General features: G+C 46.4%; 1 protein-coding gene across 1 annotated transcript; it reads right to left on the bottom strand.

The window, feature by feature from the left end:
- Positions 1-7,910: 7,910 nt before the first annotated feature.
- Positions 7,911-10,366, bottom strand: SOX4 (SRY-box transcription factor 4). Its single transcript, XM_032861634.1, has one exon. It carries the CDS (start codon positions 9,379-9,381, stop codon positions 7,966-7,968), a length of 1,416 nt encoding a protein of 471 aa, XP_032717525.1. The 5' UTR covers positions 9,382-10,366; the 3' UTR covers positions 7,911-7,965.
- Between the last annotated feature and the right edge of the window lie 14,578 nt (positions 10,367-24,944).

The raw sequence follows: 24,944 nt of genomic DNA, 5'->3' as shown, positions 1-24,944 counted from the left end.
GGTCAGGAGTTCCTGAAGAGGTATTTTCACAGGTTTTAGGTGTTGGAGCTAGGGAAGTTAGGACAAGAGCTGGTAAGAAAGTGGCAATTAACCACCTATGCAACGGGAGCTAATTGATTGTTAAATAAGGCTCTGCCTTAGCTCTTACAAAAGCAGTGATATGCACCATACACTTCAGCCAATCATCGGGCTCCAGGGCTGGGCATTGACTATCTGAAGCATAATAGTGTTTTCAGTTGCCTCCTGTCTTTCAACTGCAGACTGTGTCAGGAAACAGCACATTTGTTATGTGTTTAAAAACTAGTCCAAAGAATTATGTATAGGGGAAGGTATCTAGGGAACCAAGCAGGCTCAAGGACGATATTTCATTTGATTCTTCTGTCACGGCCTACCCTTAAAAAGAAAAACAAACCAAAAACCCACCTCAAACTGAGTATCATTTGAATGTCTTATGTGTGATGCAAAGCATCATTGCGTATTGGCACACAGATGAGCTACAACGTTGCTCCAAAAAAATCTCCAAGGTAGAGGTAGGCCCTTCGAAAATCTTCCTGCCATGACCAGACTTCGGCCCGGCATGTCTGGCCGTCCTCCATAAACCAACTGCCCCGAATGGAAAGTGCCAGAAGAAAACAAAATGGGCGAAACTTACTATCACCTGTCCCCCCTGACAGAGGCAGGGAGACACACGGTTAAGTAAGGCACAACCCGAAATGCCGCAGCCTGGTCAGAGAGCCCCCAGGGAAATACCGCTGGGTGATGTGAGGGTTTTTGGTTTTTTTTTCCTCCTTCTTCTTTTTAAGATCGAGAAGGAAAACAACACATGCAGGAAACCATAAAACCCTTCAAGTTAACTGTAGCCAACGGTCAATCTCATTAGGATATAATGGGTAGCTTGTGGCCCTCTCTATAAAGACTGAATGTGTTCCTCTGCATAATTTCCAATTTTCTCACTTGCTGGAATCTCTCTGCCTTTGAGGCAGCAAAGAGAAGTTTCGCTCTCTGTATTTATACCTTTCTCTTCTCCTCTGTCTCAGTTACTTCTTCCAATCTTCAGTCTCGGAGTTTATTTTTTTATCGGAGCACATTTGGTTGAAATGGAATATATGCAAATATTCAACCCAGCTCATCACTTAAAATTTTTTTTTAATTTTTAAAAGACTTTATTTATTTATTTGACAGAGAGAGACACAGGGAGAGAGGGAACACAAGCAGGGGGAGTGGGAGAGGGAGAAGCAGGCTTCTCGCTGAGCGTGCTGGTCTGGGTTCCAGGACCCTGGGATCATGACCTGAGCCAAAGGCAGGTGCCCAACGACTGAGATACTCAGGCGCCCCTGGCTCATCACTTAATCTAGCTCTTTCAACCAGGATAGTAGGAGAGCCTCTTTGGGAAGTGGATCGCCAGTCAGAGGGCTGACAGAATCTGGGCCCACAGGCCTAAGGCCTTGGCTAATGTCTGTTTCTCTGTTACTGAAGTGAAGACATCTAGAACTGAAATCAGAACTTGGCTCAAGAAGGGGTTTCCATGAGAGACTGTGGACTCTGAGAAACAAACTGAGGGCTTTGGAGGGGAGGGGGTGGGGGGTTGGGTGATCCCGGTGGTGGGTATTAGGGAGGGCACGTAATGCATGGAGCACTGGGTGTGGTGCATAAGCAATGAATGTGGAACACTGAAAAGAAATAAAATAAAATGGAAAAAAGGAAAAAGAAGGGGTTTCTGTGCCCTTTCTCTCACTTCTGACCTCCTGACCTCAGACCAGTCACTGAGCCACTCTGAACTCAATTTCTCCATATAAAGAAAGGGAGTAGTGATCCCTTGCAGCACACTTACTGGGAGAAGATGCGAAAATGCCATGGGGGCAGGGATTCTCAAGTGTAGGGAACGCTGCAAATATGGGGGGGGGCGTTAATTAGGGCCCAACCTGAGTCTGGTCATCTTTATAATCTCTGCCCTTCACAAGAATGTCCAGGTGATTCTGATGTAGGGGCTCATGGATCAGACGGGAAGACACTGATTCTGGGGCATTTATTTTTAGGAACTTAGGGTCTTGTATGTTGCTGGCACTGTAGCAGGCTTGTGCAGGTGCTGTCTTTTCTATAACCACCCATACTGTAAGGAACTAGCATTGAATGAGCCCTTATGGTATGCTAGGCATTACACCGGTATTCTACACTGAGTAATTTTGCTCCATATTCACAATGGCCTTATGTGTCAGATAGCATTCTTCCTATTTAACAGAATACTGAGGTGTAAAGAGGCTGAGAAATTTGATTAGAGTCCCTGAGCTAGAATTCCCAGCCTGGTTTAAGTCCAGGGACCTCACTGACCACAGCTGCTATAGTGAGCAGGCTAATACGTAAAAGCATTTTGGAAGCTCTTAAGACCCCATTGAAACAATGTAAATGTGAAGTCAACAGACAAGTCTTAAAACATTTGTTATATGCAGCTGAACCAGGGAAGGCAGATCTGGGGACCCCAGAAGTAGTTAAGGCCTGGTTCCAGTCCTCCAAGACTTCCAGTGGAATGGGAGACCAGTTTGGCTACATTGGGAGTTTTGGAGAACTGGAAAGGGGGGCTAAAGCCATCTTGTGAAAAGCCTCAAGGGGCAGCATGTGAATTTCGCATTCTTTCCTGGATAGACGGGAATCTGGTAGATTTTGAGTCTGAAACACCATGCACCCCCTTCTCCACTTTGGTTTTTGAAAGACAGCCAGAGTAAAAGATCTAGAAATGCATCTGGAGAGAATTTTCCAGGATGGACAGGAGGGGTGAGGATAGATGTTAGCAAATATGGGTTAAAAAAGTAGTGTATAGGTCTCAAATGCTAAGGGAAAAAAAGGGCGGGGGGCATAAAACAAAACCACAAGAAAAATAAAGCATACCAACCTTCTACCCTGAGACACCTGATCGGGTAAGATGGATTTGTATTTCTAGCAGAATCCTTAGTTTCCCTGGACACAAGATCTTTCCGATGCCTCCATGGGATCCTTAAATTATTCTGAATTTATGATTAAACATTCTGACCCCTAGCATTCCTCAAACCACAGTTTCTAATTCATGAGGACCCTATGCGTACAGGAAATACCTAGTAACTTATGTTGCCTTTTACTTCCCAACACTTCGCTTTCACTTTCTTCAGAATCCCCGAGCGTCCCCAGCACCCCCACCCTAGTCCCCAGAGCAGCTGCAGCACAGATCCAAGAAGCCATTTCAGGCACTCAGCCCACCCTATCGGCTTACAAGCTCTGTTTTTTCTTGGCACTTATAGGTACTCAGCTAGGAAGTGACAAAATGGCATCAGCAAGTCTACTACTGGTTCACATTTCTGATGGAGCCAAAGGCCAGAAGCAGTGTATTTAGGGGAAAACGGTCTGATGGCCTTAAAAAGAAATCTGAAATTTATTCTTTTCTGCCAATCCAAATGTTCTGAAAGAAAGAGCCGTACTCAACTGGTTGATTTTTCAGGTTTATGGTGCCTTATATCACCCAATGCATGAGGATTCCCTGTGAATGAGAAAACTGCTTTAGAGGAAAGTAGAATAATGTTTCTCTATCACCTGTTAGGAAGACACACACACTGAGGCCTTTATCTTTACAGGAACATTATCAAAGTTCTTCAAGAAAATATTCAAAGCCTCTGCCTTGACATGAAAAATAAGGGGGAAATACACAGTTCTAGAAGGAGAACCCTCCAAAATAAAATGTAAAAAATGTATCACACTGGCTTCACTTAGGTCAAGGTTTTGATACTTTGGATCTGAAAAAAAAAAAAAAAATGAAACAATCACATTTTCGTTTAAGGACAAGGAACAAAAATTAAATTTAAGTACTCTGTAAAAAAGTCCCCCGCCCCCCCCACCATTGCAAAGGTTTTTGAAGAGACACAAGTTGCCATGTTTTCTTAAGGTCTTCTTAAAAGACCTTAAGACCTTCTTACCATTGTAGAACACAAGTGCAATTAAAACTATGTTAGCAAAATACAAGGAAAAAAATTGGAAACTAGCAGCTGTAATAATTTTAAAGAGGTGAACTTATACTGAAACACTGCAGTTACATTATTCTGGAAGTAGAGATTACTGCTCTTCCTGGAGCAAAAAAATGTGCTTGTTTTGTACTAGTCTCCCCAAATCTCTTCTCCTTGGATGCAGGATACTCCCCTACCTACAAGCAGTCCTGAGGGTTAAAGATTATTTCCAAACACGTCTGCTCCTTAACCCCTTGTCTCCAGTGCTAAAAACCTAGAAGACGCAGGGAGCACACACCTTTAATTAACAAACGTTTGGACGAGAAGATGGGTTTTGTTAGTTAATGGCAAGAGTTAACCCTCCAAGTAAACAGGAAATAGCGCTACTTAGCAAGAGGCAGGTTCCAAACCAAGTCCTAATGGGCCTTTTTCCTCCATGCATATAGGCCTCTGGAATACAGCTGTGTCTGATGCATATAAAACGTATAAATCTCCCCTAGCTGAATGCGTGCTTCTCACTGGACCGGGGTGGGGGGTGGGGTTGGATTTCCTGTCGGTCCTCAGGGGATCCCACTTCTCCAGGTCCTCCCTATTACTGCATTTCTCTCACATAAAGAACCCACAGAATGGGCATGGCACAAAATGGAGATCTTCTAGCACCGGGTGAACCTTTCTGCTTCGGAGGAAAAAATTTATACAACTTCTCCATTTCGAAATTAGCGATGGCTTCCTCCTCCACAATAAATCGATCATTTAGAAGGCTTATTTGTTCTTGATCCGTGTAAAGCGATTCTAGCCACGGCTGGATAGTAACTATGGGGCTGGGGAAGGAGAAAGCAGTTTTAGTTAGGAACAGGAGGTTAAAATGCAGATCAGCCGGCCAGTTTTCATCTGTAAAGAACCCTCTCCGTGCTGCCCTTCCCCCCCCTTTTTAAAATTTCAAGACAAAGGGCATTTATTTAAATGTGGCAAACTCTGAAAATTCCTAGAAAGCGTGTAGAGTTGACACATACTCATTTCAGGGTCAGAGCTGGCCAAATCTGGCCAAGAGGAACTTGGTATTCCTCAGGAAGATAGCATTGAACAGGCTGCCCTTGGAGAAGTTACTGTTTCACAGCTAAAGCAGATGGGAGAGCGTCCACCCGGGAGGAGCGCCCTCCCAATCTCGGGCTCTGGGCATAGAATAATGACAAAAGTCGAGATTTAGGGTTCAGTTCCAGCTGATTTTATTTCCTTCTCAAAAAAAGTTATTTACAGAAGGTATATATCAACAATCTGACAGGCAGTGAACTTGACATGATTAGCTGGCATGATTTTTTCTTTTTTTTTCCCCCAAACCTTTTTTTTTTTTTTTTTTTTTTTTGTGGCCTTGAATTTTAAGACAAATATTCTACACGGCATATTGCACAGGATGGATGGCAAAAAAAAAGTTTAAAAACAAAAACCCTTAACGGAACTGCCTTAGAAAGGCAGACGTCCTAGTGCCTGTCATGTTATATTAAACATACATACACACAATCTTTTTGCTTATTATAATACAGACTTAAATGTACAAAGATGTTTTCCACTTTTTTCAATCTTTAAACACAACAGCTATAAACCTGAACACATATGCTATCATCATGCCATAAGACTAAAACAATTATATTTAGCGACAAGTAGAAAGGATTAAATAGTCAAATACAAGAATGAAAAACGCAGTACATAGTGTCGCGAACTCAAATCGGCATTTAGATAGATCCAGTGGTTTAAACGGCACGTTTTTGCTTATAAAAAAAGTGCAAAAAAGATGTGGTTTACAAGTTAAAGCTACAGGATCCCTTTTTGCTGTAAATGCACCAGTTTTAAAGCCTCTGGACAGAATGGTATTTTATTTAAAAAAATTTGTCTTTTCTTAAAAGCCTAACAGTGTTTGGCTAATTCTCCGCCCCTTTTTGTAAGACTGGGGTCGAAAGGTGGACACTGGTGGCAAGTTAAGGGATACTGTCACTTTAAGAAGCCTGCAGATTGAAGTGTAAACATGGAGAAATTAGGGGCTGATTCTTTAAACTGTGTGAGATATTAACCAGCCGCCCTATTATAAAATCAGGAAATCCAAACAGCGATTTACACCGATTAACACCCCCTTTATATATTTTTTACAAAAATACACTGAGAAAATAATCAAACGTTTTCATCTCTCTTGTCTTTTTTTGTTTTTTAAAAGTGTCAAAAGTCTACATTTAAATATAAAAAATTAAAAGTTAAAACTCTAGCCCTTCAGTGAAGGAGACGTAAAATGGCGTGGGTAACAACAAACTACCAAAAAAAGAAAAAATAATAATAATAAAATAAAATAAAGAAAAAAAAAGAACAAAAGAAAAAAAAAGGAAGGAAGAAATAAAGGAAGTTAAAAAAGAAAGAAAAGAAAGTAAACCAAAGATTAAAGTAAAAAAGGGACAAAATAAGAAAAAAAAATGTTTGGCCAGTATAAATACGTCCACATATAAAATGGCATCTGATTACATTTACAAGGAAAAAAAAATACGAGGATGAAGCATCGGTGAGGGAAAAAAACACGTCTTCTCATTTACACCTATAAGGAATAAACACATACACACTGAGAAAAAATTTGGTCCTGAATTGTGTTCTTTTTTTTTTTTTCCTTAAAGTCCAGCACAGATTTGAGTTGCGTTTGAATCCTTTAAAGAGTTAAGAATGAAAAAAAGCTGGTGATAATTTTGTTGTAGGAATCAAACATAGCGCCATCTATCTGCTTTTTATATTATCCTACACTATTTTAAAAACTGCTCAACAGTCTTATACAGAAATCTTTAAAAGATAGACAGGATAACATGCTATATTAACCCCACCAGTGAAATAATCCAACACCATCACGATTCCGATTTTAAGAGAAGAAAAAAACCTCTTTTTTTCCCCCCCCGCCCGAAACCACTCGCCCCTGCACGGCCCCCGGCACCACATCAAACAGTCCGCTCTCCTGCACGCCCGCGGGCCGCGGAGTCTCACCTCACTGATTTCGGGGGTGCCGGGTGCGGGGGCCGACAGGACGCGCCACCTGCCCCCGAACGTGCAAATCCGTCCCAGTTCCTCCGCTGCCCCCCCTGCGCCCCGCCCCGCGCCCCTCGCCGGGCTCCCCGCGGGGCTCTCCGGGCACTCGGCATCTCCTCCTCCGGCTCCGAGGGTTGGGGGCGGTGGGGTGCAAGGGCAAAAAAAAAAAATAGAAAAAAAAAAAAAGGAAGGAAGGAAGGAAGAGGAAAGGAAGGGAAAAAGGAAGAAAAACCCAGCAAAACGGGAATCCGCCAGCGTGGAGTCTCTCTGTCCCGGCGTTCGAGCCTGCTCCCCACCCCCCCCACAATCTGCCGTCGGTCCAATTCCACGCCCGGAGCTTTCTGTCTTCTTGGGGGGGGAGGGGATGGCGGGGGGTGCTGAGAACTCAATCCCCAGGGGCGCGTTGGGTTTCTTTCTTTTCTTTCTTTTTTTTTCCCCCTCCTCTCTTGACCAAGAAATGAGATAAAATAAAACAAAAACAGCAAGGGGGGGGGCGATGAAAAAAGGGACGAGATTCCTTCAGTCTCTAGAAAAAAAAACCCAAGTCGGCTTTTTCTGGGGGGGGCACCAGCCAAGTCCGGAAGCTCGTTGGAATGGGGGGGGGTCTCTTCGGGCAGAGGGGAGGAAACTCCAAGTAGCTTTTTTTGCCATCAACAACAACATCAAGAACAACAATAAAAGGTCGCCCCTCGTCTCCCCGCCGCCTCCTCCGCGTCCCCGCGGCCGGGGAGGTGGGGGATGGGAGTGCGGGTCCCCAAAACACCGCTGCGCTCCTCGCAAGCCGGCCCCGCTCACATTTTTTTTCCTTTTTTTTTTTTTTCCCTCTTTTCTCTCCCAACTCTTTCTCTGTCTTTTCTCTCTTCTTCTTCTTCGTCTAAATCTTCTTCTTTTTTTTCTTCTTCCCTCTCTTGCCCCCTGGCCCTCTTCTCCCAGCCCGCGCGCGCGCCCGTCAGTAGGTGAAGACCAGGTTGGAGATGCTGGACTCGAGCCAGTCTCCCGAGATCATCTCGCTCACCTCGGGCGTGCAGTAGTCCGGGAACTCGAAGTGCGAGCCGGAGCCGGGCTCCAAGTTAAAATCCAGGTCCCGGTCCAGCGCCGACGACGAGCTGAAGCTGCCCAGGGACATGCTCTCAAAGTTTGAGCTGGGGTTCAGGTCGAGCAGGTCGTCTTCGAACTCGTCGTCGGAGGACGAGGAGCCCGACGACGAGGACGAGGACGAGTGGGACGAGGCCGACGAGGACGCGTGCGAGGGCGCGCTGGACGGCGCGGGCGAGGCGGCGCGCAGGCTGGCGTAGCTGCGGTGGTCGGCGGGCGAGCGGCCGGCGGCGGGCGACGAGGCGGCGCTGCTGCGGCCGCTCAGGCTCGGCCCGTCGGGCGAGCAGCCCGCGCCGCCCTCCTCGTACAGGCCCAGGGGGTCGCTGGGGTCGGCGCCCGCGCCCACGCCGCCCGCGGGCGAGGAGGACGCGCCCAGGCCGCCGAACAGGTAGACGCGCTTCACCTTCTTGTCGGCCAGGGGCTTGCCCGGGGCCGCGAGGCCGGCCGAAGAGGCGGAGGCGGCCGCGGAGACCGAGCCCGCCGCCGCCGCCGCCGCCGCGCTGGGAGTCCGCGCCTTGTACAGCGAGTGGTGGTCGGCGGCGGCACCCAGGGGCAGCAGGGCCTGCTCCGCCGCGAAGGAGGGTGCGGCGCCCGCGGCCGCCGCCTTCCCGCCGCCGCCCGCCAGGATGAGCTTGGCGTGCGGTTTGCTGACCCCGCCGCCCGCGCCGCCCGCCACTTTGGAGCCGCAGCTCTTTTTCTGCGCGGGTTTGGAGTTGGCGCCGCCGCCGCCCGCGCCGCCGCCCCCCGCGTTGCCGCTCCCGCCCCCGCCGCCGCCCCCGTGGCCGCCCCCGCCACCGACCTTGTCGCCCTTCTCCCCCGGCTTGGAGGAGGCGGCGGCCGAGGCGCCGGAGCTGGCGTTGCCGGACTTCACCTTCTTCCTGGGCCGGTACTTGTAGTCGGGGTAGTCAGCCATGTGCTTGAGGCGCAGCCGCTCCGCCTCCCGGATGAAGGGGATCTTGTCGCTGTCTTTGAGCAGCTTCCAGCGTTTGCCCAGCCGCTTGGAGATCTCGGCGTTGTGCATGTCGGGCGACTGCTCCATGATCTTGCGCCGCTCGATCTGCGACCACACCATGAAGGCGTTCATGGGCCGCTTGATGTGGCCGCTCGGCGTCTTGCACCAGCTCGGGTCGTCGGCCTTGCCGCCCGTGGACGCGGTGGAGCCGGGCGTGGGGGAGGAGGCGATGCCCAGCTCCAGGCCGGCGCCCGAGTCCGAGCTCTCGCCGGCCAGCAGCGCTTCCGTGTTCTCGGCGTTGTTGGTTTGCTGCACCATGGCCCCGGCTCGGCGGGCGCCCACGCGCGCTCACACCCTCGCGGCGGCCGCCGCGGCGCGATCGCCGGGCCCTCCCGGCTTCCCGGGCCAAGCACACGCCGAGCGGGAGGACGCGCGCGGCGGCCGTGCGGGCCCCTCCACTACTCGCCGGGGCGGTGCTGGGCGCAGGGAGAAAAGTCTCCAAAGGGTGCGGGCAAGGAGCGCTCTGCCTCTTGCAGAGCAGTTATAGTTCCCAGGCTGGAGAGTCTCCTCTCCCTCCCTCTGCTGCTCGCTCTCGCTCGCTTTCTCACCGCGCCGCAGTTTGCTCTGTCTCTCGGCTCTGAGTCTGGAGACCGTGCTAAAGTGGAGAGGAGTTTCTTGAATGCTGGCTGCTGAAGCTTCCAGTGCAAGTTTCTCGCCGCCTCCCAGGCAAGTCTTTTTTTTTTTTTTTTTCCTTCCCCTGAAGCAGTTGGTTCCAGTTCACGAGCGCTCTCAGGAGCTCAGGAAAGCGACATAGTCTCTATCACTTAGTCCCTTCCCTACCATGCAAAGCAAAAAAGGCTCTGGTTCCAGGACTCTCTGTGGGCGGAATCGGCACTAAGGAGTTTGTGCAATTATTTTGTTGCAAGGTAGGAAGCCAAAAAGCCTTCGTGCAACAGACTGGCATGAATAAATGTATGTCTCCCCCTCCCTTCTGCAAGAAGGGAGCTGGTAATGGCAGAGTTCCTCTAATGCAGACTCTTCGAGAGCGTGCAAGAACTAGAGACCCCGGAGCGAAACAGGCCTCTTCCCCTCACACAGTTTCTCTTGCTGCAGCTTAGAGCAGACCCCAATTCCGCCTCGCGCCTCTTTATCCTTTCACAGTCTTGGCCGCGGCCAATCAGCCGCTGTAACCAACGCTTCCTCGTGCCAAGCCCCTCCCCCGGCCTTCCCATTGGCTTGGAACCCGATGCAATAATAATCTCCGCGTGCAATGAGAAGCTCCAAATCTGACCTCATTCCAATTTACAGAGCAAACTTTTTAAAAGGGCTAGAAGTACAGCTGAGATTTCTGCTGCCTTTTTTTCCTTTTGCTGTGTGTGCGCGCGTGTGTGTGTGTGTGCGCGCGCGCGTGTGGTGTGTAAAGAGGATGTTAATGCATGAAATTATTAAGGGGAGAGACGGAAATGTATTCTAACCATTATGTTAGATAACAAGGGGCTTGGAAGTTGGGGGGGTGTAAGGGTGAAATACTGTAAATGGAAGCTTTCTGCTTAAAAGCCAAGTGATTATTTTTATTAGTTCTTTTCAGTACTGGAATAAAGAATCAGCCTCGAGTGCAAAATCTGTTCCTCGGATCCTTCATAAAACCAAGGATGTAAAAGGGGGAAGGAAAACCACAACAATAAATCAATGGCTATTGAAAACCATTAAGAAAGTGGTACCTAGACACCTGTCATCACAATTATTTTAACAGCTCTAGGTACAGCACAGATGTTGATGTATTGTGTAAATCCCTTCAGAGCAATTTTTGTGCTGTTTGTGGAAGGCAGAGAAGAGGAATTTTTGCAATAATTGCTTGCTCTCTTAACCAAACAGGGGTTAACTATGCTTATTTAATGATTTAAACTCCCCTATAAATCCTGGATAGCCCAAACAGAGGAGCTTTCCTTTGGAACACATTACACAGTGTTGCCTACTTAACTCAAGGGGAGACTTTCCATAGAGTTTCATATAGGATGGTAACATGGAGTAAAGGGTTGGGGTCATTTTTACTTTCTAAATATTTGTTTTCCCCATTTTCAAAATTAAAGATTTCTGCGCTCTCTTTCTCCCTGCCCCAACTCTTCTTACTCCTTTCCTTTCTATATACTTTCTCCTATATATTCCTCCTATGCTACTTGAATCAAACTGAGCTAAAAGGCCAAGGCCAAGGGAAAGACGGCTGTGGTGTGACTGGTAGCCGGAGCCACCAGCACCTCTGGATTCATGTTAGACCTAGATGCTAGTCCTTCTTACTGGGTTTGTACTCTGCAGAGATGCTTGAGTCTCAGTTCTCCTCATCTTTGATATGGGAACACTAAGAGATACTTTATGGAGGGTTGTTGTGAGGGTTCAGTGAGTTTGATGTGTTGTAAACCCTCCATGAATGCTATTATCTTTCTCTTGGTAATTCAGATGCCAGAGACACTCCTTCTAGTAGAATCAGCATATTGTTGTTCATGAGCCTCAAGTTGAGGATGGTCACTGATTTTTTTTTTTTTTTTTTTTTAAGTAAGCTCCACACCGAACATGGGCTTGAACTCAGGTACTTGAGATCAAGAGTAGTATGCTCTACCGACTGAGCCATTTAAGAAGTAATCGCAGATCATGTTATATGCGCCATACAAGGACAACAGTGGCAAGCCTGTGGTCTTCAAGATTTTAGACAAAAGGAACTTTGGGGAAGAGTATTGTGGAGAATTTGCCAGGTAATCAGAATACATGTTTATTTGGCCACAAAAATTACCTCTATTCCACTGTGTGAAAATTAGAATTCTAGTAAAAATTGGTCTTTATTAATGCCATAATAGTCAACTGTTTTTCTAGGCCAGAGATAGATAGGTGGTTAGGTAAGGGCCAACCCGACATAATTAAGTGAGCTTTTGATTCCGATCAGACTAGTGCTAGGCAGCAGGTTTCTATTCATCTTGTCAAACTTTTAAAGTATGTAGGCTGGCCAGAGGCCCAGGTTGTCAGATTTAGAATTTTACTGAAAAGAACACCCTTTGGAGACATCTGGGACTGGAGCTGTAAAGATCAACCACAAGCAAGAATGTTTTTGCAAGTTAAGGCAAATAATTTTTGACCAATAACTACCCAACTTATATACTTTTCCTTTAGAGTGGGGGAACAAATCTTAAACAAACAAGCAGAAACCCACAGGTACCTTTTTTTGCATGTAACAAAGTTGGGTGTGTCCTCATGCATTTTATTTTCTTGGGTGTACACACCAGGACGCCGGAACAGTCTTAAACTCTGATGGAGAAGTTACTCTAAAGGGTTTGTTCTTTATAAAGTCAGTATCTTCACTAGGATAATAAAAGAATAAATACTTATTAATAAAATATTTACTTTGGAATTTGTACCAACTCATGATTTGAGTTGTACTAGTTGTGTAGCTAGTTTGTGATGTCAGTCAAGGTGACCATCAGTGTAACTGATTACATTTTTAGAACCAGCTTTGCTTCTTCCATCACTGAAGATGATGGGGGAAAGTGGGATTTCATCAAAGAAGTACTAGTAATTTTGTTTATGCTTAAAACACACAAGTTATTTATTTATTTATTTTAAGATTTTTATTTTCAAGTAATCTTTACACGCAGTGTGGGGCTCGAACTCACAACGCCAAGATCAAGAGAATTTTGCAGGCTCTACTGACTGAGCCAGCCAGGAGCCCTGCACACAGTTTTTCTTTTTTCTTTTCTTTTTTTTTAAGTAGATATGAAAAAAATAGCCACTGGCCTATTTCTATTGTGAAATGTATATTCTGTATTTTAACAAATCCAGTAGATTTTAAGACACACCATTAAAGGAAGGAAGGAAAACTGCCAGTGAGACATTGAGATGCCCCTGGTTGTAAGACCTTTCCTTATGCCAGAGATGTTGAACATGAAGAGGACAGGTGCTTAGAACTGAAGAAATATGATATTAGTAATTTTCCCTGGCTTTATGATTATAGTATGTATGAATGCTTGGGCTCTTAAAGCAGGTTTGTTCTTCTATGTGAGTATTTCTTCTCAAATGTAAGAAAACATCTGACATGGCTTTTATTAAAGTCCATCTTTCTCAGCAACTCAGCAACCATACGCATGCTGGAATGTATTTGGCCTCTGAATACCAAGTAATGAGAAAAGATTTCTCTGTTCTCATTACCTAACTTCATACGCTTTGTAACCAGTTCTTTGTTACTGACATTTTTTTCCCCAAATACCAGATATTTGGTGGCCCCTACTAAATCAGTACTCACTGTTCCCTCTGCTGGCTTTGCAGTACATGAAGTAATTCTTAATGTTACTCTTTAAGCCATATTAACAGCAAACCAAGATAATTTTGCAAAAAATAAATAAATAAATAAATAAATCCTGTTTTAGAATAATAAACTAATTGTCTTTATTGGCCCTGATGTTAGACATTTCAAATTTTGAATGAAGGTAAATTATCTTATTTTCCATTAAATAATGGAATTGTTTGGGATGTAATATCTCTTAATTCATTTCTTCTGCTCTCACACACCTGTACGACATGAACTCTCACATCCATAAAATGGTATGGGGTATAGATGGAAATAGGATTCTATCGCACTGCTTAATATATTCCTATAGCATTGGGTGGGGGGACTGAAGGGAAATTAGTTTAACAAATCTCCTGGATTTGCACTGATTTGCAAGATTTTGCCTTGGCTTGGCTATAGAAACCATGACTGTGGGAGCTGGTCTAACCTGACAAGTATTCAGTTCAAATGAAATGGAGGGGGTAGGGAGCCTCCCCCCTCCCCCGTCTTTGTTACTTTAGCAGGCTGGGAAGCAGCCCTGGGAAATTCGATGTCATTGGACTTTGTCAACTGAAAGGCCCAGGGTTTTCAGTTCCACACTTGAGGGAAAAGAACCCTCCAACGGAGGCTGATTTACTTCTCAATCAAGTAGGCAAATACAGCTTCCACTTCAACCTTTTTGGGCTCATGAAATTTTAACTTCCCTTTCAGGGTTTGTATTGAAAAATAACATATGGAAGTGACTCTTATTTACAAAATACCAAAATAAGGAGGCTGGGGCAAAATGAAATCCATGATTTATTTTCACTCTTCGAATAAGCTAAGAGGCAAAGAATGTCTAATGATTTTTACCACTTTTTCTCCCCCTCCTAACCACTGAGTAGCGCCTGGTAGCATTAAGCAAGCATTTTATGGCAATGCTAAACTCCCTTTTCCTTTCCTTCCCATTTTCTCACGAGCACAAGCAGAACACGTATTTCTGCCTGGGTCACGTAAATCTGAAGCCTGAATTCGAGCTTTTCTGCTCCTTTTCGCCAGGCCCCGGCAAGGCACACCCACCCGGAGTCTGGGTCGGCTCCGCGCCCGGTGGGCTCCCAGTCTGGGGAGAAGCAGCCGCCAGGTGGCAGCGCTGAGCCTCCCTGCGCCCGCGGAGACCGGAGAACGTGGGGATGGTCGGACTTCTTTCTTCGCCTCCTCCTCCTCCCGAACCCCTACCGTCCTCCCCTACTCTGCCTTCCTTAGGTAGCATTTAAACGATCAGCGGTTAATAGGGTATGTCGGCGAATTCAGATGATTTCTCCCATAAATCAAAACTTAAGGCAAACCAACCGCCGCCTCCTGTTCACTCGGCAGACCCTCGCAGAGACCGGGGAGGCCGAAGCCGGCCTCCCGTTTGGACGCGGTAACCGAACCTGGAGCTTCTCGGTTACCACGTCCGTATCGTGTTGCTGCAGCAGGCACGAGCGAGTCGGAACGCGGTTTCCCGGCCGGCCGCGCTCCGCTTGGGACAGCGGCTTTGGAGAAACGGCGCGAGCGACTTAAGGACGAGCTAAGGCCACCCCCTCCTCCTTAAAAAATGGTTTCCCTCGGCCGGGGACGCGGCGCTCCCCCTGCGCTGGGCTCGGCGGGGACGCGGCGACGATTCCCGGTGCTCGGCCTCCTTCCGCCGCCGCGGCCGCGCCTCGCCTTTGGATAACAGTCGCAGGGCGGAAATAAATTGGGATCGACCCGGGCGGTGCGTTTGGACGAAAGTCTTTCCGACTGTAAACACGTTTCAGGCGATCCTGTCAGCAGCGTTTTAACACCCGTCTTCCGCGGAGGTTTTACGAGCCGGGAAGGAGCTGGAGGCGCGCGCGCGCACGCTGCCCCCGGGAAGACGTGCCCCTCCGGCGCGCGCTCCCGGCCCTGCTTTGAAGTCGCGACCGGCGTGGGCTGCGGGGACCAGGGCGGGGTGGGGGTGGCCCGCGCGCCCCTCCTCCGACTCCGAGCCCGCCCGGCCCTCGGCGGCGTTGCCCGGTCCCGCCACTGCCCGGAACTGAGAGCCCCTGCGCCCCCTCCTCTGGCGTGCGCGCGACCTGCGCTCCGCACGCCTGCGCGCTCTCGGCTAGCCGGCCGCGCGCGGACACCCGCTGCCGTCCCCGCCCCCGGTGCCTGCAGGCCCCGGCCGCCTGGCCTTTCCGGGCACCCGTGCGGGGCGTGCGCGCGTGTCAGGCGAGGCGACGAGAACGCCGGATGCCGGGGGCGGAGGCTGACAGTCGGTTGCACCCGAACCCTCAAGGGTCCCTTCCCTAGGGACTGCAGAGGGGGCAGGAGGGCCGGTGCCCTCTGTCGCCCCTCGCCAGTCGCGGGGAGGGGGGAAGGGGGTAGGAAAGTCGCACCTTGCTCAAGGGGTGCACCCGGCGCCCCCAGTGATTCAGCCCCAGGTTTCGGGGCCGAGAGGAGGGAGTTCTGGCCGGCAGATGGCTGGTGGAGGCTGAGCCCCAGGCGCGGTCACTTAGAAGAACTAGGGTTTCGGCTCGCTTTGTCCCCTTTAGGTTCGTGGGTCTCTGACTTTGCGCAGTAGCCAGGCCTGAGAGCAAGAGTCCAGGATGGGGGGTACCTACTTGCCCCCCGCCCCCCGCGCCCCGACACTATCCCAGCGACCCTAGCACGCGGTGTGGATGCGGGTACACCCACAGCCTCCCCACCCCCAACAGCCAGGTCGGAGCAGATACAGCTGGAGCCCGGCGGGGAAAGCGGCTGATTCCACTTAGGGAAAAACGCTTTTAAGCAAGAGCAACTCTAAGCCCGCGTTAGCGAACCAGCTGACCCGCAGTTGGAGGGCGGGTGCGGGCGCGGGCGCGGGCGCGGGCGGGCGGGCGCGTCTGGCGCGGAGGGGAAAGCCGCTGGGGAGTGGGCAGAGGCCAGCGAAGCCAGTGTCAGGTAAGAGAAAGAGAAGACGAGAGGAGGGGGGAGAAAGAAAGGCGCTCGAAGGCGAAGAGGGGAGGTGGGAAGGCTCGGAGACAGCTCGGGCTGCCAAGTGACGCGGGTCGAGAAGAGACGCGGGCGCGTGGCGGGCAGCGGGGTCAGGACGCACGGGCTCCGCCAGGCACCGGGTCTCCTTGCTCCCATCCCTCCCCTCCCGGGATCCCATCGAGGCCTAACAGCACGTGTGGTGCAGACAGGGATGGGGGAGCTCTTGGGAGGGGAGGAGAGGGGTGGGGTGGGGGTGGGGCCGGGACCGGGACCGAAGTGCTCAGTGCCCAGTACCGCGCGGTCCGTGCTGCCCACCTGGCACCCGGGAGCAGCCATCTGCTCCGAGCTCTCCGCCTCTCGGTAGGGGTGTGGGCTTGTTGGGAGATAAGGACCCTGCCTGGTGAAGGGATGGCTTCCCGTCAACCGCCGCAATGAACTCAGTCAATCAACGTTTATGGTGCTCCTACTGTGTGCCGAGCGCAGCCTGGGTCCCTTCCAGCTGCTGGGCTCCGGGACGGCACCATCTGTTGGGTTATACCCGCGAGCTGGAAAGGAATCCCGTGTGGTGTTGTATAATAAGTTCACAGTTCGAACAATGATGTAGTAAATTCACCACGCCAAGGCGGGCCGTTGAGACCGTTTGTGGGTCTTGGAGAAGAGGTGGGGCTGGCAAAGTAAGGTTTTGTGATTTTTTGCACTGTTTCCCGAAGCACGAGACCCCCTCCCCCCACACTCTCCGCCCCCCCCCACCATGTTTTGTCCCACAGTCTCACACAAATAAAAATTACCAGTAACTGTTGAACAAATAGTTCAGTGACACTCTGGCTAGCAGGGACTGCAAAAAACTGACGGCTAGTCCTTCAATACTCAAACTGCAGTCAGTTTCACAAGTTTCGGACCCCAACACTGCTCGTCTACCAACTATTCAATAATGTAACTTTGATACCCCTAAAGAAAACTGATGGGTAATAAAATCTACTTGCACCTGATATATTTATAGAAATCAACAAAATGGTCAAACTACACTATAAAGGAAAAATACAAGGTGCATAATTTATAATAATATACATTTCAAAGGTGCATCCACAGACTGTTTCCCTAGAACACCCAAAATGTGTAGAATTTATAAACTTCTCCCTAGGGAGGACTACTGCCCAGGGGTGAATTATGGACTGTGTTTATCAGGCAAGTACTAAGTATTGGGAATACTATTGATATCCTAAATTCTTAAATTTATAGTGGGTTTTGGATTGTTTATGACAAATCAACTTTCTGGTATTCCTGCCTTCACGTGCACTTTCTCCCCTAACTCCTAGTCCCCGCCCAACCCTTGACACTGGATTTGGTCATATGGCCATTGTTTGGGCCAATGGGACATTAGCAAGCGAGACCCATGCAGAGTCTTGGTAATTTTCAGTGCCTCCATATTGGGATTTGTCCTCTTGACACTGTGAGATCTTCTTGCTGTGAAGAATCTAGTCTAGCTTACTGGAGGATAAAAGGCCCTATGGAGAAAACTGAAATGCCTTGCCAATGCAGACGTTCCAGACATGTGACCCAAGCTGTCTTGGACTTCAGTGAGCTGGTCAGATGACTGCAGACACATGAGGGATCCCAGATGAATGCTGCAGAGGAATCCCCCAGCTTGACAAACCCACAGAATGATGAGAATACTAAATCGTTGTTTCAAATCACTGTGTTTTGGGTGGCTTGTTATGCAGTAATTAATAGAGGACAAGGTGGTTTTAACTTCAGTGCCCTGTGATAGATGCCAAGATACGAATCCACCCAAGAAGATTGTCTCTTCTTCTTTTTTTTTTTTTTTTTGCAAAGACATGATAGTGTTTATAATTTTTTTAATGGAGGTGTGATTGATATATACCATCTTAGTTTCAGGTGTACAGCCTAGTGATTTGTTACTTGTGTATGTTGCAAAATGCTCATGAGAGAAAGTCTAGTTAACATCTGTTGCCATCCCTATTTTGACCTTGTGTTGGAAACTTTTAAGATTTACTCTTTTTAGGGCACCTGGATGGCTCAGTCAGTTAAGCTTCTGACTCTCGGTTTCAGCTCAGGTCAGGATCTCAGAGTCCTGAGACGGAGCTCTGCCTGGGGCTCCATGCTCAGTGGGGAGTCTGCTTCTCTCTCCTTCTCACTGTCTCTCCCTTCCCACCCTGTTCACTCTCATGCGCTCTCTCTCACAAACCTTAAAATTTAAAAAAAAGAAACGCTCTTAAAAAATTATTTGAGAGAGTGTGAGCATGAGCATGGGTGAGAGCAGAGGGAGAGAAACATGCAGACTCCCTGCTGAGCATGGATTCCAACTCAGGGTCAATCTCAGGACCTCAAGGTCATGACCTGAGCTGAAATCAAGACTAGGAAACTTTACCTTAACTGACTGAGTCACCAAGGTGTACCCCCCCACCCATTTACCCCTTTTAATGTCAAACATGCAGTACAATATTATTAACAATAGTCACTGTGCTGTACATTATATCCCCAGGATTTATTTACTTTATAACTAGAAGTCTGTACCTATTGGCCCCTTTCACTCACCCCCCCCCTCAAACCTCAAACCCCCTCAAACTGTCGTCCCACCTAGTTTGTTTGCTTTTGTTGCCTTTGGTTTGGGGAACAGGTCAAAACCATGTTTCTGTTCTGTGTATCTATGAGCTTTTTTTTTTTTTTTTCCCAAAGAATTTATTTATTTATAGGCAGAGAGGCAGGCAGAGAGAGAGCAGGAAGCAGGCTCCCCGCCAAGCAGAGAGCCCGATGTGGGGCTCGATCCCAGGACCCCAAGATCATGACCTGAGCTGAAGGCAGAGGCTCAACCCACTGAGCCACCCAGGCGCCACGCCCCTTTTTTTTAAGATTCCACAGATAAGTAAGATCTTCCAGTATTTGTTTTTCTATCTTGTTTCACTTAGCATAATGCCGTCAAGTTCCACCCATGTTGTTACAAATGCCAAGATTTCATTCTTTTTTTATGTGTGTGTGGTCTTCATTATATGGACGCACGCACCACCTCTTGTTTATTCCTTCATTGGCGACACTTATCTCAGCTACCGTCACTAATGCTGCAGTAAGGTGTGTATGTGGGGGTGCAAATATCTTTTCAAGTCCTTGTTTTCATTGTCATCAGATAAATACCCAAAAGTAGGATTCCTGGAATATACGGCAGCTCTATTTTTAATTTTTTGAGGAACCTCCATACTGTTTTTCAATAGAGACTGAACCAATTTACATTCCCACCAGCAGTGCACAAGAGTTTCCTTTCTTCCATGTCTTCTCCATCACTTATTCTATTTTTGATAATCTAATAGGTGTGAAGGGTAGTTTATTGTGGTTTTGACTTGTATTTTCCTGATAATCAGCAACATTGAACATCTTCATGTACCTGCTGATCATCTGTATGTCTTTTTTGAAAAAAAAAGTATTCAGATCTTATGCCCATTTTAAAGTTATATATATATATATATATATATATTTTTTTTAGTGGTCTCTATACCCAGTATGGGTCTTGAACTCACAAACCTCAAGATTAAGAGTCTTATGCTCTTTTGAATGAACCAGTGAGGTGTCTGAATCTTATGCCCATTTTTTAAAATCAGGGTTTTTGGTTTTGGTTTTTTTTTTCCCCTATGAAGTGGTCTGAGTTCTTTATCTGTTTTGTATAGTAGCTCCTTATCAGAGAGATGATTTGCAAATCTCTTCTCCCATGCAGTAGGTTGATGCTTCATTTTGTCCATGATTTCCTTTGCTGCACAGAAGCTTTTGAGTTTGATGTCGTCCCACCTAGTTTGTTTGCTTTTGTTGCCTTTGGTTTGGGGAACAGGTCAAAACCAAATCATTGCCAAGATTGATGTCCAGGAGCTTTCCGCCTCTGTGTTCTTCTGCAAGTTTTATGGTTTTCCTTTTTTAGTGACTCCAGGTCTTCATTAGGAGTTTAATCCATACACTCATCACTGCGCCCGGGGGATAATGGGTTTTAGCTAGACGTCAGTAACTCCAGACATCTTACCTACTCTAGACGCAAGTTGTGCTCCTTTGTCTTTCCCCACATATTCCTGAAATCCTTTCTCCCCTCAGGGGACTTGCTGCTCACCAGCACTGTTATTTTTCATCTCTGTCCTTCCTGCTGTCCTTGGCCTTCCCTGGCTAGCTCTCCTGTTTACACCTTTTTCTTTCTTTCTTCCTGGTCTCATTTATCTTCATTTTCTACTGTTGCTTCAACATTTATTTACTTTTAGTCAGTAAACCAGCCAACCATACGAGGCCTTCAGTCGGTTGCTTCTTTAGCTTACCTTGGCTTTTCCCTGTTGCTTCTGATTGTAAATTTTGTTGGGGGTGGGATAAGCATCAGATCTGTAGACCCTGGACAAGTGTGGTGTTCACATACAGGGTGTAATTCTAATGCCATATGCCATGGGATGGCATATTAAGGTTCTCCAGAGAAACAGGACCCGTGGAAGATCTGTATCTCCATCTATATATCTGTATATTGGTATCCATTAGAGGGGCTGCGAAATCACAAGATTTGCAGTCATTTCCTTGGAGACCCAGAAGAGCTGATCATGTGCTTTTGGTTCAAAGACCAGGAGGCTCAAGACTCAGGAAGAGCTGATGTTTCCGTTGGAGTCTAAGGCAGGGGCAAAAACCGATGTCCTAGCATATGGGCCGTCAGGCAGGAGACATTATCACCGAGCTGGGGGAGAATCCGCCTTTTTGTGCTATTCAGGCTTTCAACTGGCTGGACCAGGGAAGGGGATCTGCTTCACTCAGTTTATCAGTTTAAATATGAAACAAATCCCAAAACACCCTCACAGAAATACCCAGAATTGTTTGATCAAATATCTGCACATCTTGGGGCCCAGTCAGGCTGACCTGTAAAATTAACCGTCACAGACCGTTAGCGACAGTCCTGTCTTAGGGAGCTGACTTTACCCAAGCATGACCTTTATGTATAGGTTGAATAAGTAGCCTGAGTACCTGAGAAAAGGTACTTTGATGGAAAATGGAGATTTTTGGTCTTCCCTCCTGAAATCTTACCCTTCTAACCAATGAACGATAGCAATGCTTTCATAAGTAGGATTCATCCCTTTAGATCATAATATCTATTTTTCTAATTAGAATGTAGATATCCAAGATGAACTATGGTGAGGCACTATTAGGCAATACTAACTTATAGTGCAGTTCTTGAAGCTAGCTTTTCTGGTAGGTTCAGGTGGGGTTTAACATGGGTGGAAGGGATTGGGGAGAGGGAAAGAGAAGATCACTTAGAGAAGGGGAGGTTCAAATGTAGCACTCTTAGTTAATGGGTATAGTATGATAGATGAGAAAAGGAAGATTTAAGGTTAAAATTTGCTGCCCTCTTTAAACACATAGCTTTAATTTCTTGAGACTGGAAAGTCCCTTATGTTAACATGCAAGATTGTATCACTAAAATTACTTTAAGTTTAAGGTATGATATAGCATAGCTCAGAGTAGATCTAGTTTTCCTTTTCATGTTTATGCCTCAAGGGTAAAATGGGAAAAAAAGAGCCTTTCCATATCATGTAATTAAAGGATATTCTTCACTTTACATGTTATTTATTATGATAACCATTGCTTATCATATCTAGTAGTTAAAACATATTTTTTAGATTATTAAAATTTCAGGGATTTTTTTTAAAAACCCACTAATCAGAGAAGATGCTGTGTCTATGTTTAGTTTAGGTATTCCTTCCTATATTTACCTTAATAGGGTGAACTACGCTGAGATGTAGGTATGTCCAGAGAACTCAATGAATGACTCCACACGTGAAATTATTTCTTACTAATGCAAAATCCATTGTGGACCTAGATACTCTCCAAAGGGGGCCCCTTTCTCAGCAGTGGCTTACAGAACCAGGCTGAGTGGCTCCATATCTAACTATGTGATGCCCATGGTTGCTGTGAAGGGATGAGCAGAGAGAGCTCCCTCTTACTCCTAAATGCCCCTTCCTGGAAGTGGCATGTACGGTCTGTGCTCGCAGCCCATGGGACTTCACTAGGCACACGGCCCAGCTGGAAAGCTTGAAACAAGACTCTCCTCTGTGCCCCAAAATAGAGGAAAAATGGGTATGGATGAGCATTAGAAATCTGTGCTACATTGCTTGTAGAACTGATACACCTCATCTAGATTTTCTGTAAATGAATTTATTTTAAGTAAATTCTATTTTCCTTTTCAGCTGCATGTGAAAACCAAAGAGATGTTATTCCAGGAAAATTTTTTACTTGGACTAATATTTTAGGTTTTTTCCTCTGTTTAAAAAAAAACAAAACCCCACATTGAGGGGTGCCTGGGTGGCTCAGTCCATTAAGTGTCTGACTCTTGGGTTCAGCTCAGGTCCTGGTCTCAGGGTTGTGAGATCGAGTCCTGTGTTGGGCTCTATGCTGAGCAAAGAGCCTGCTTAGGATTCTCTCTCTCTTTCTCCCTCTCCCACCCCAGCCACTTGCACTCTCACTCTTTCCCAATGTAAAAAATAAAGAAATAAACGACATTAAGATTAAAAAAATCATTAGAGACAAGAACATTTATGCTTCTGAGTATGATATGATAGCAGAAAGCTATCACAACTAGAAATGAAGAGGTTGCAGAAATCCTATGTTTAAAGATCTTGGGGTGCTACAGAAGCATTTGAGATGCAAAGAAATAGATTTAGAGAAGTGGCTGAGACTGCTGGCCACTTTCTTGCCTGGGAACATGTGCTGAGTCTGGACAAAGACTGTCATAGGAAAGTAAAGGGGAAAACCAGAACTTTTTTTATACCTGTGATGGATGGCATGGACAAATTAGAATCTACATGACCCTCAAACAGCCATTTTCTTTCATGGGGTATGTGCTGAATGCTGGAGAGTGTAAGGGACTGAGTCACAAAGACGGAGAGACTGCAGACCAAGTCATGCTAGAGGAAGGGGCATGCAGAAAGATGTTGATCTAACTATGCCTATCTGTCTGTTTATCTATCTGTCATCTCCCTTTTAAAATATTTGTCAGATATTGAACTTGAATGATGTGAGAAGCTAAAGAGCAAAGCACAGATCTCTGATGGCCAGAACTGGAGGCATGTGGCAGACAGAGACAGACCTCCTAGGGTCCCAATCAAAACTATAGGAAGGCCATACTCAAGAAATGGGTTGGGTAAGAAAGACAGTATAGAATTCCCTAAAGTCTCTTGGTATTTAGGAGACAGAGTTCCTCTGAAGGTTAGTGTCAGGAACAAACACAAGAAGGCCTGGTCCTCAAGACATTGGAAGTCACAGATGGATTGAGTCTAACTAAATGTGTGAGCCGGTCTCAGATTAGCACCATTTTTAGTTGGGTTGAGATGATCTGCTCCTCACCTTGTCTGCTTAAAAGACAAAACCACAAACCTTTTCTGAGGGAGAAACAGCAGCACTTTCCATCTCTATAGCTTTTTTATATACAGTGATGATTCTATAATAGCAAACCATGAGATATGCAAAAAAAGAACATAATTGATCAAGAGGAAAACTAGGCAATAAAGGCCAATCACCCAGATTTAGAGTTAGCAGACATGGACTTTATTATAAATATTTTTTAAATAGAAGAGAATATAGAAAAAGCAGATGAAAAGATAAAATATTTAAATGGAGAATTGGAATCTTTGAACAAGAAACAATTGAGAATTCTAGAAATATTAAATACCCTCTCTTAAGAACCCATTAAAAATGTTTTACATAGGACTGGAAAAAGGAAAAGACAGCATTAGTGAGTCCAAAGACAGGTGAACAGGAAATACACAAATGTAAGTACAGGAAAAAATACATGGAAAGGATAAGACCAAGTCCAAGAGATAATGATAGATAGAGACAAATGGTTTAGTATTGTGTTATTTAAGACCTACAAGGGCATGCCTGGGTGGCTCAGTGGTTAAGCGTTTGCCTTCAGCTCAGGTCATGATTCCAGGGTCCTGGGATCAAGTCCCGCCTTGGGCTCCTTGCTCAGTGGGGAGCCTCCTTCTCCCTCTCTCTTTGCCTGCTGCTTCCCATGCTTGTGTGTGCGTGCTCACTCTCTCTCTCTGTCAAATAAATAGATAAAATCTTTTAAATAATCATATAAGAAGAATGGTAAGAATGGGTCTGAAGTGATATTTGAAAAGATGATGACTAATAATTTTACAAAACTGATGATATATATGTCCAAGAATCCTAGTGAACCTCAAGCAGCTTAAAAGCAAAACTAATCAAAGGCACATCTTTGCAAACCGAGAAAAAAGTCTCAAAAGGGCAAAAAAAGACATACTAAAAGAAGAAAGAATAGATTCATGACTAATTTTTTAACAGAAACCGTGGAAGTCAAGAGAACATAATTGTATCTTTAAGGTTCTGAAAGACAAAAAATAAACTACCTAGAATTCTAACAAATAAAAATATCCTTCAGGTTAAATGGAACAGCGTAGAGACCCCAGAAATAAACCCACAATTCTATGGTCAATTTATGACAAAAGGAGGCAAGAACCTACAACGGGAAAGGACAATTTCTTCAATAAATGGTGTTGGAAAAGCTGGAAAGCCACATGCAAACTAATAAAACTAGACTACTATTTTACACCACACGCAAAAATTAACTCAA

Source organism: Lontra canadensis, unplaced genomic scaffold (assembly GCF_010015895.1).
Source record: "Lontra canadensis isolate GAN:19392208 unplaced genomic scaffold, GSC_riverotter_1.0 scaffold21, whole genome shotgun sequence".
Lineage (NCBI taxonomy): Eukaryota > Metazoa > Chordata > Mammalia > Carnivora > Mustelidae > Lontra > Lontra canadensis.
This window is presented reverse-complemented; position numbering and strand designations above follow the sequence as displayed.

What these genes read in the sequence shown, in the direction of transcription:
- SOX4 (XM_032861634.1), bottom strand. Translation starts at nt 9,381, where the DNA reads ATGGTGCAGCAAACCAACAACGCCGAGAACACGGAAGCGCTGCTGGCC.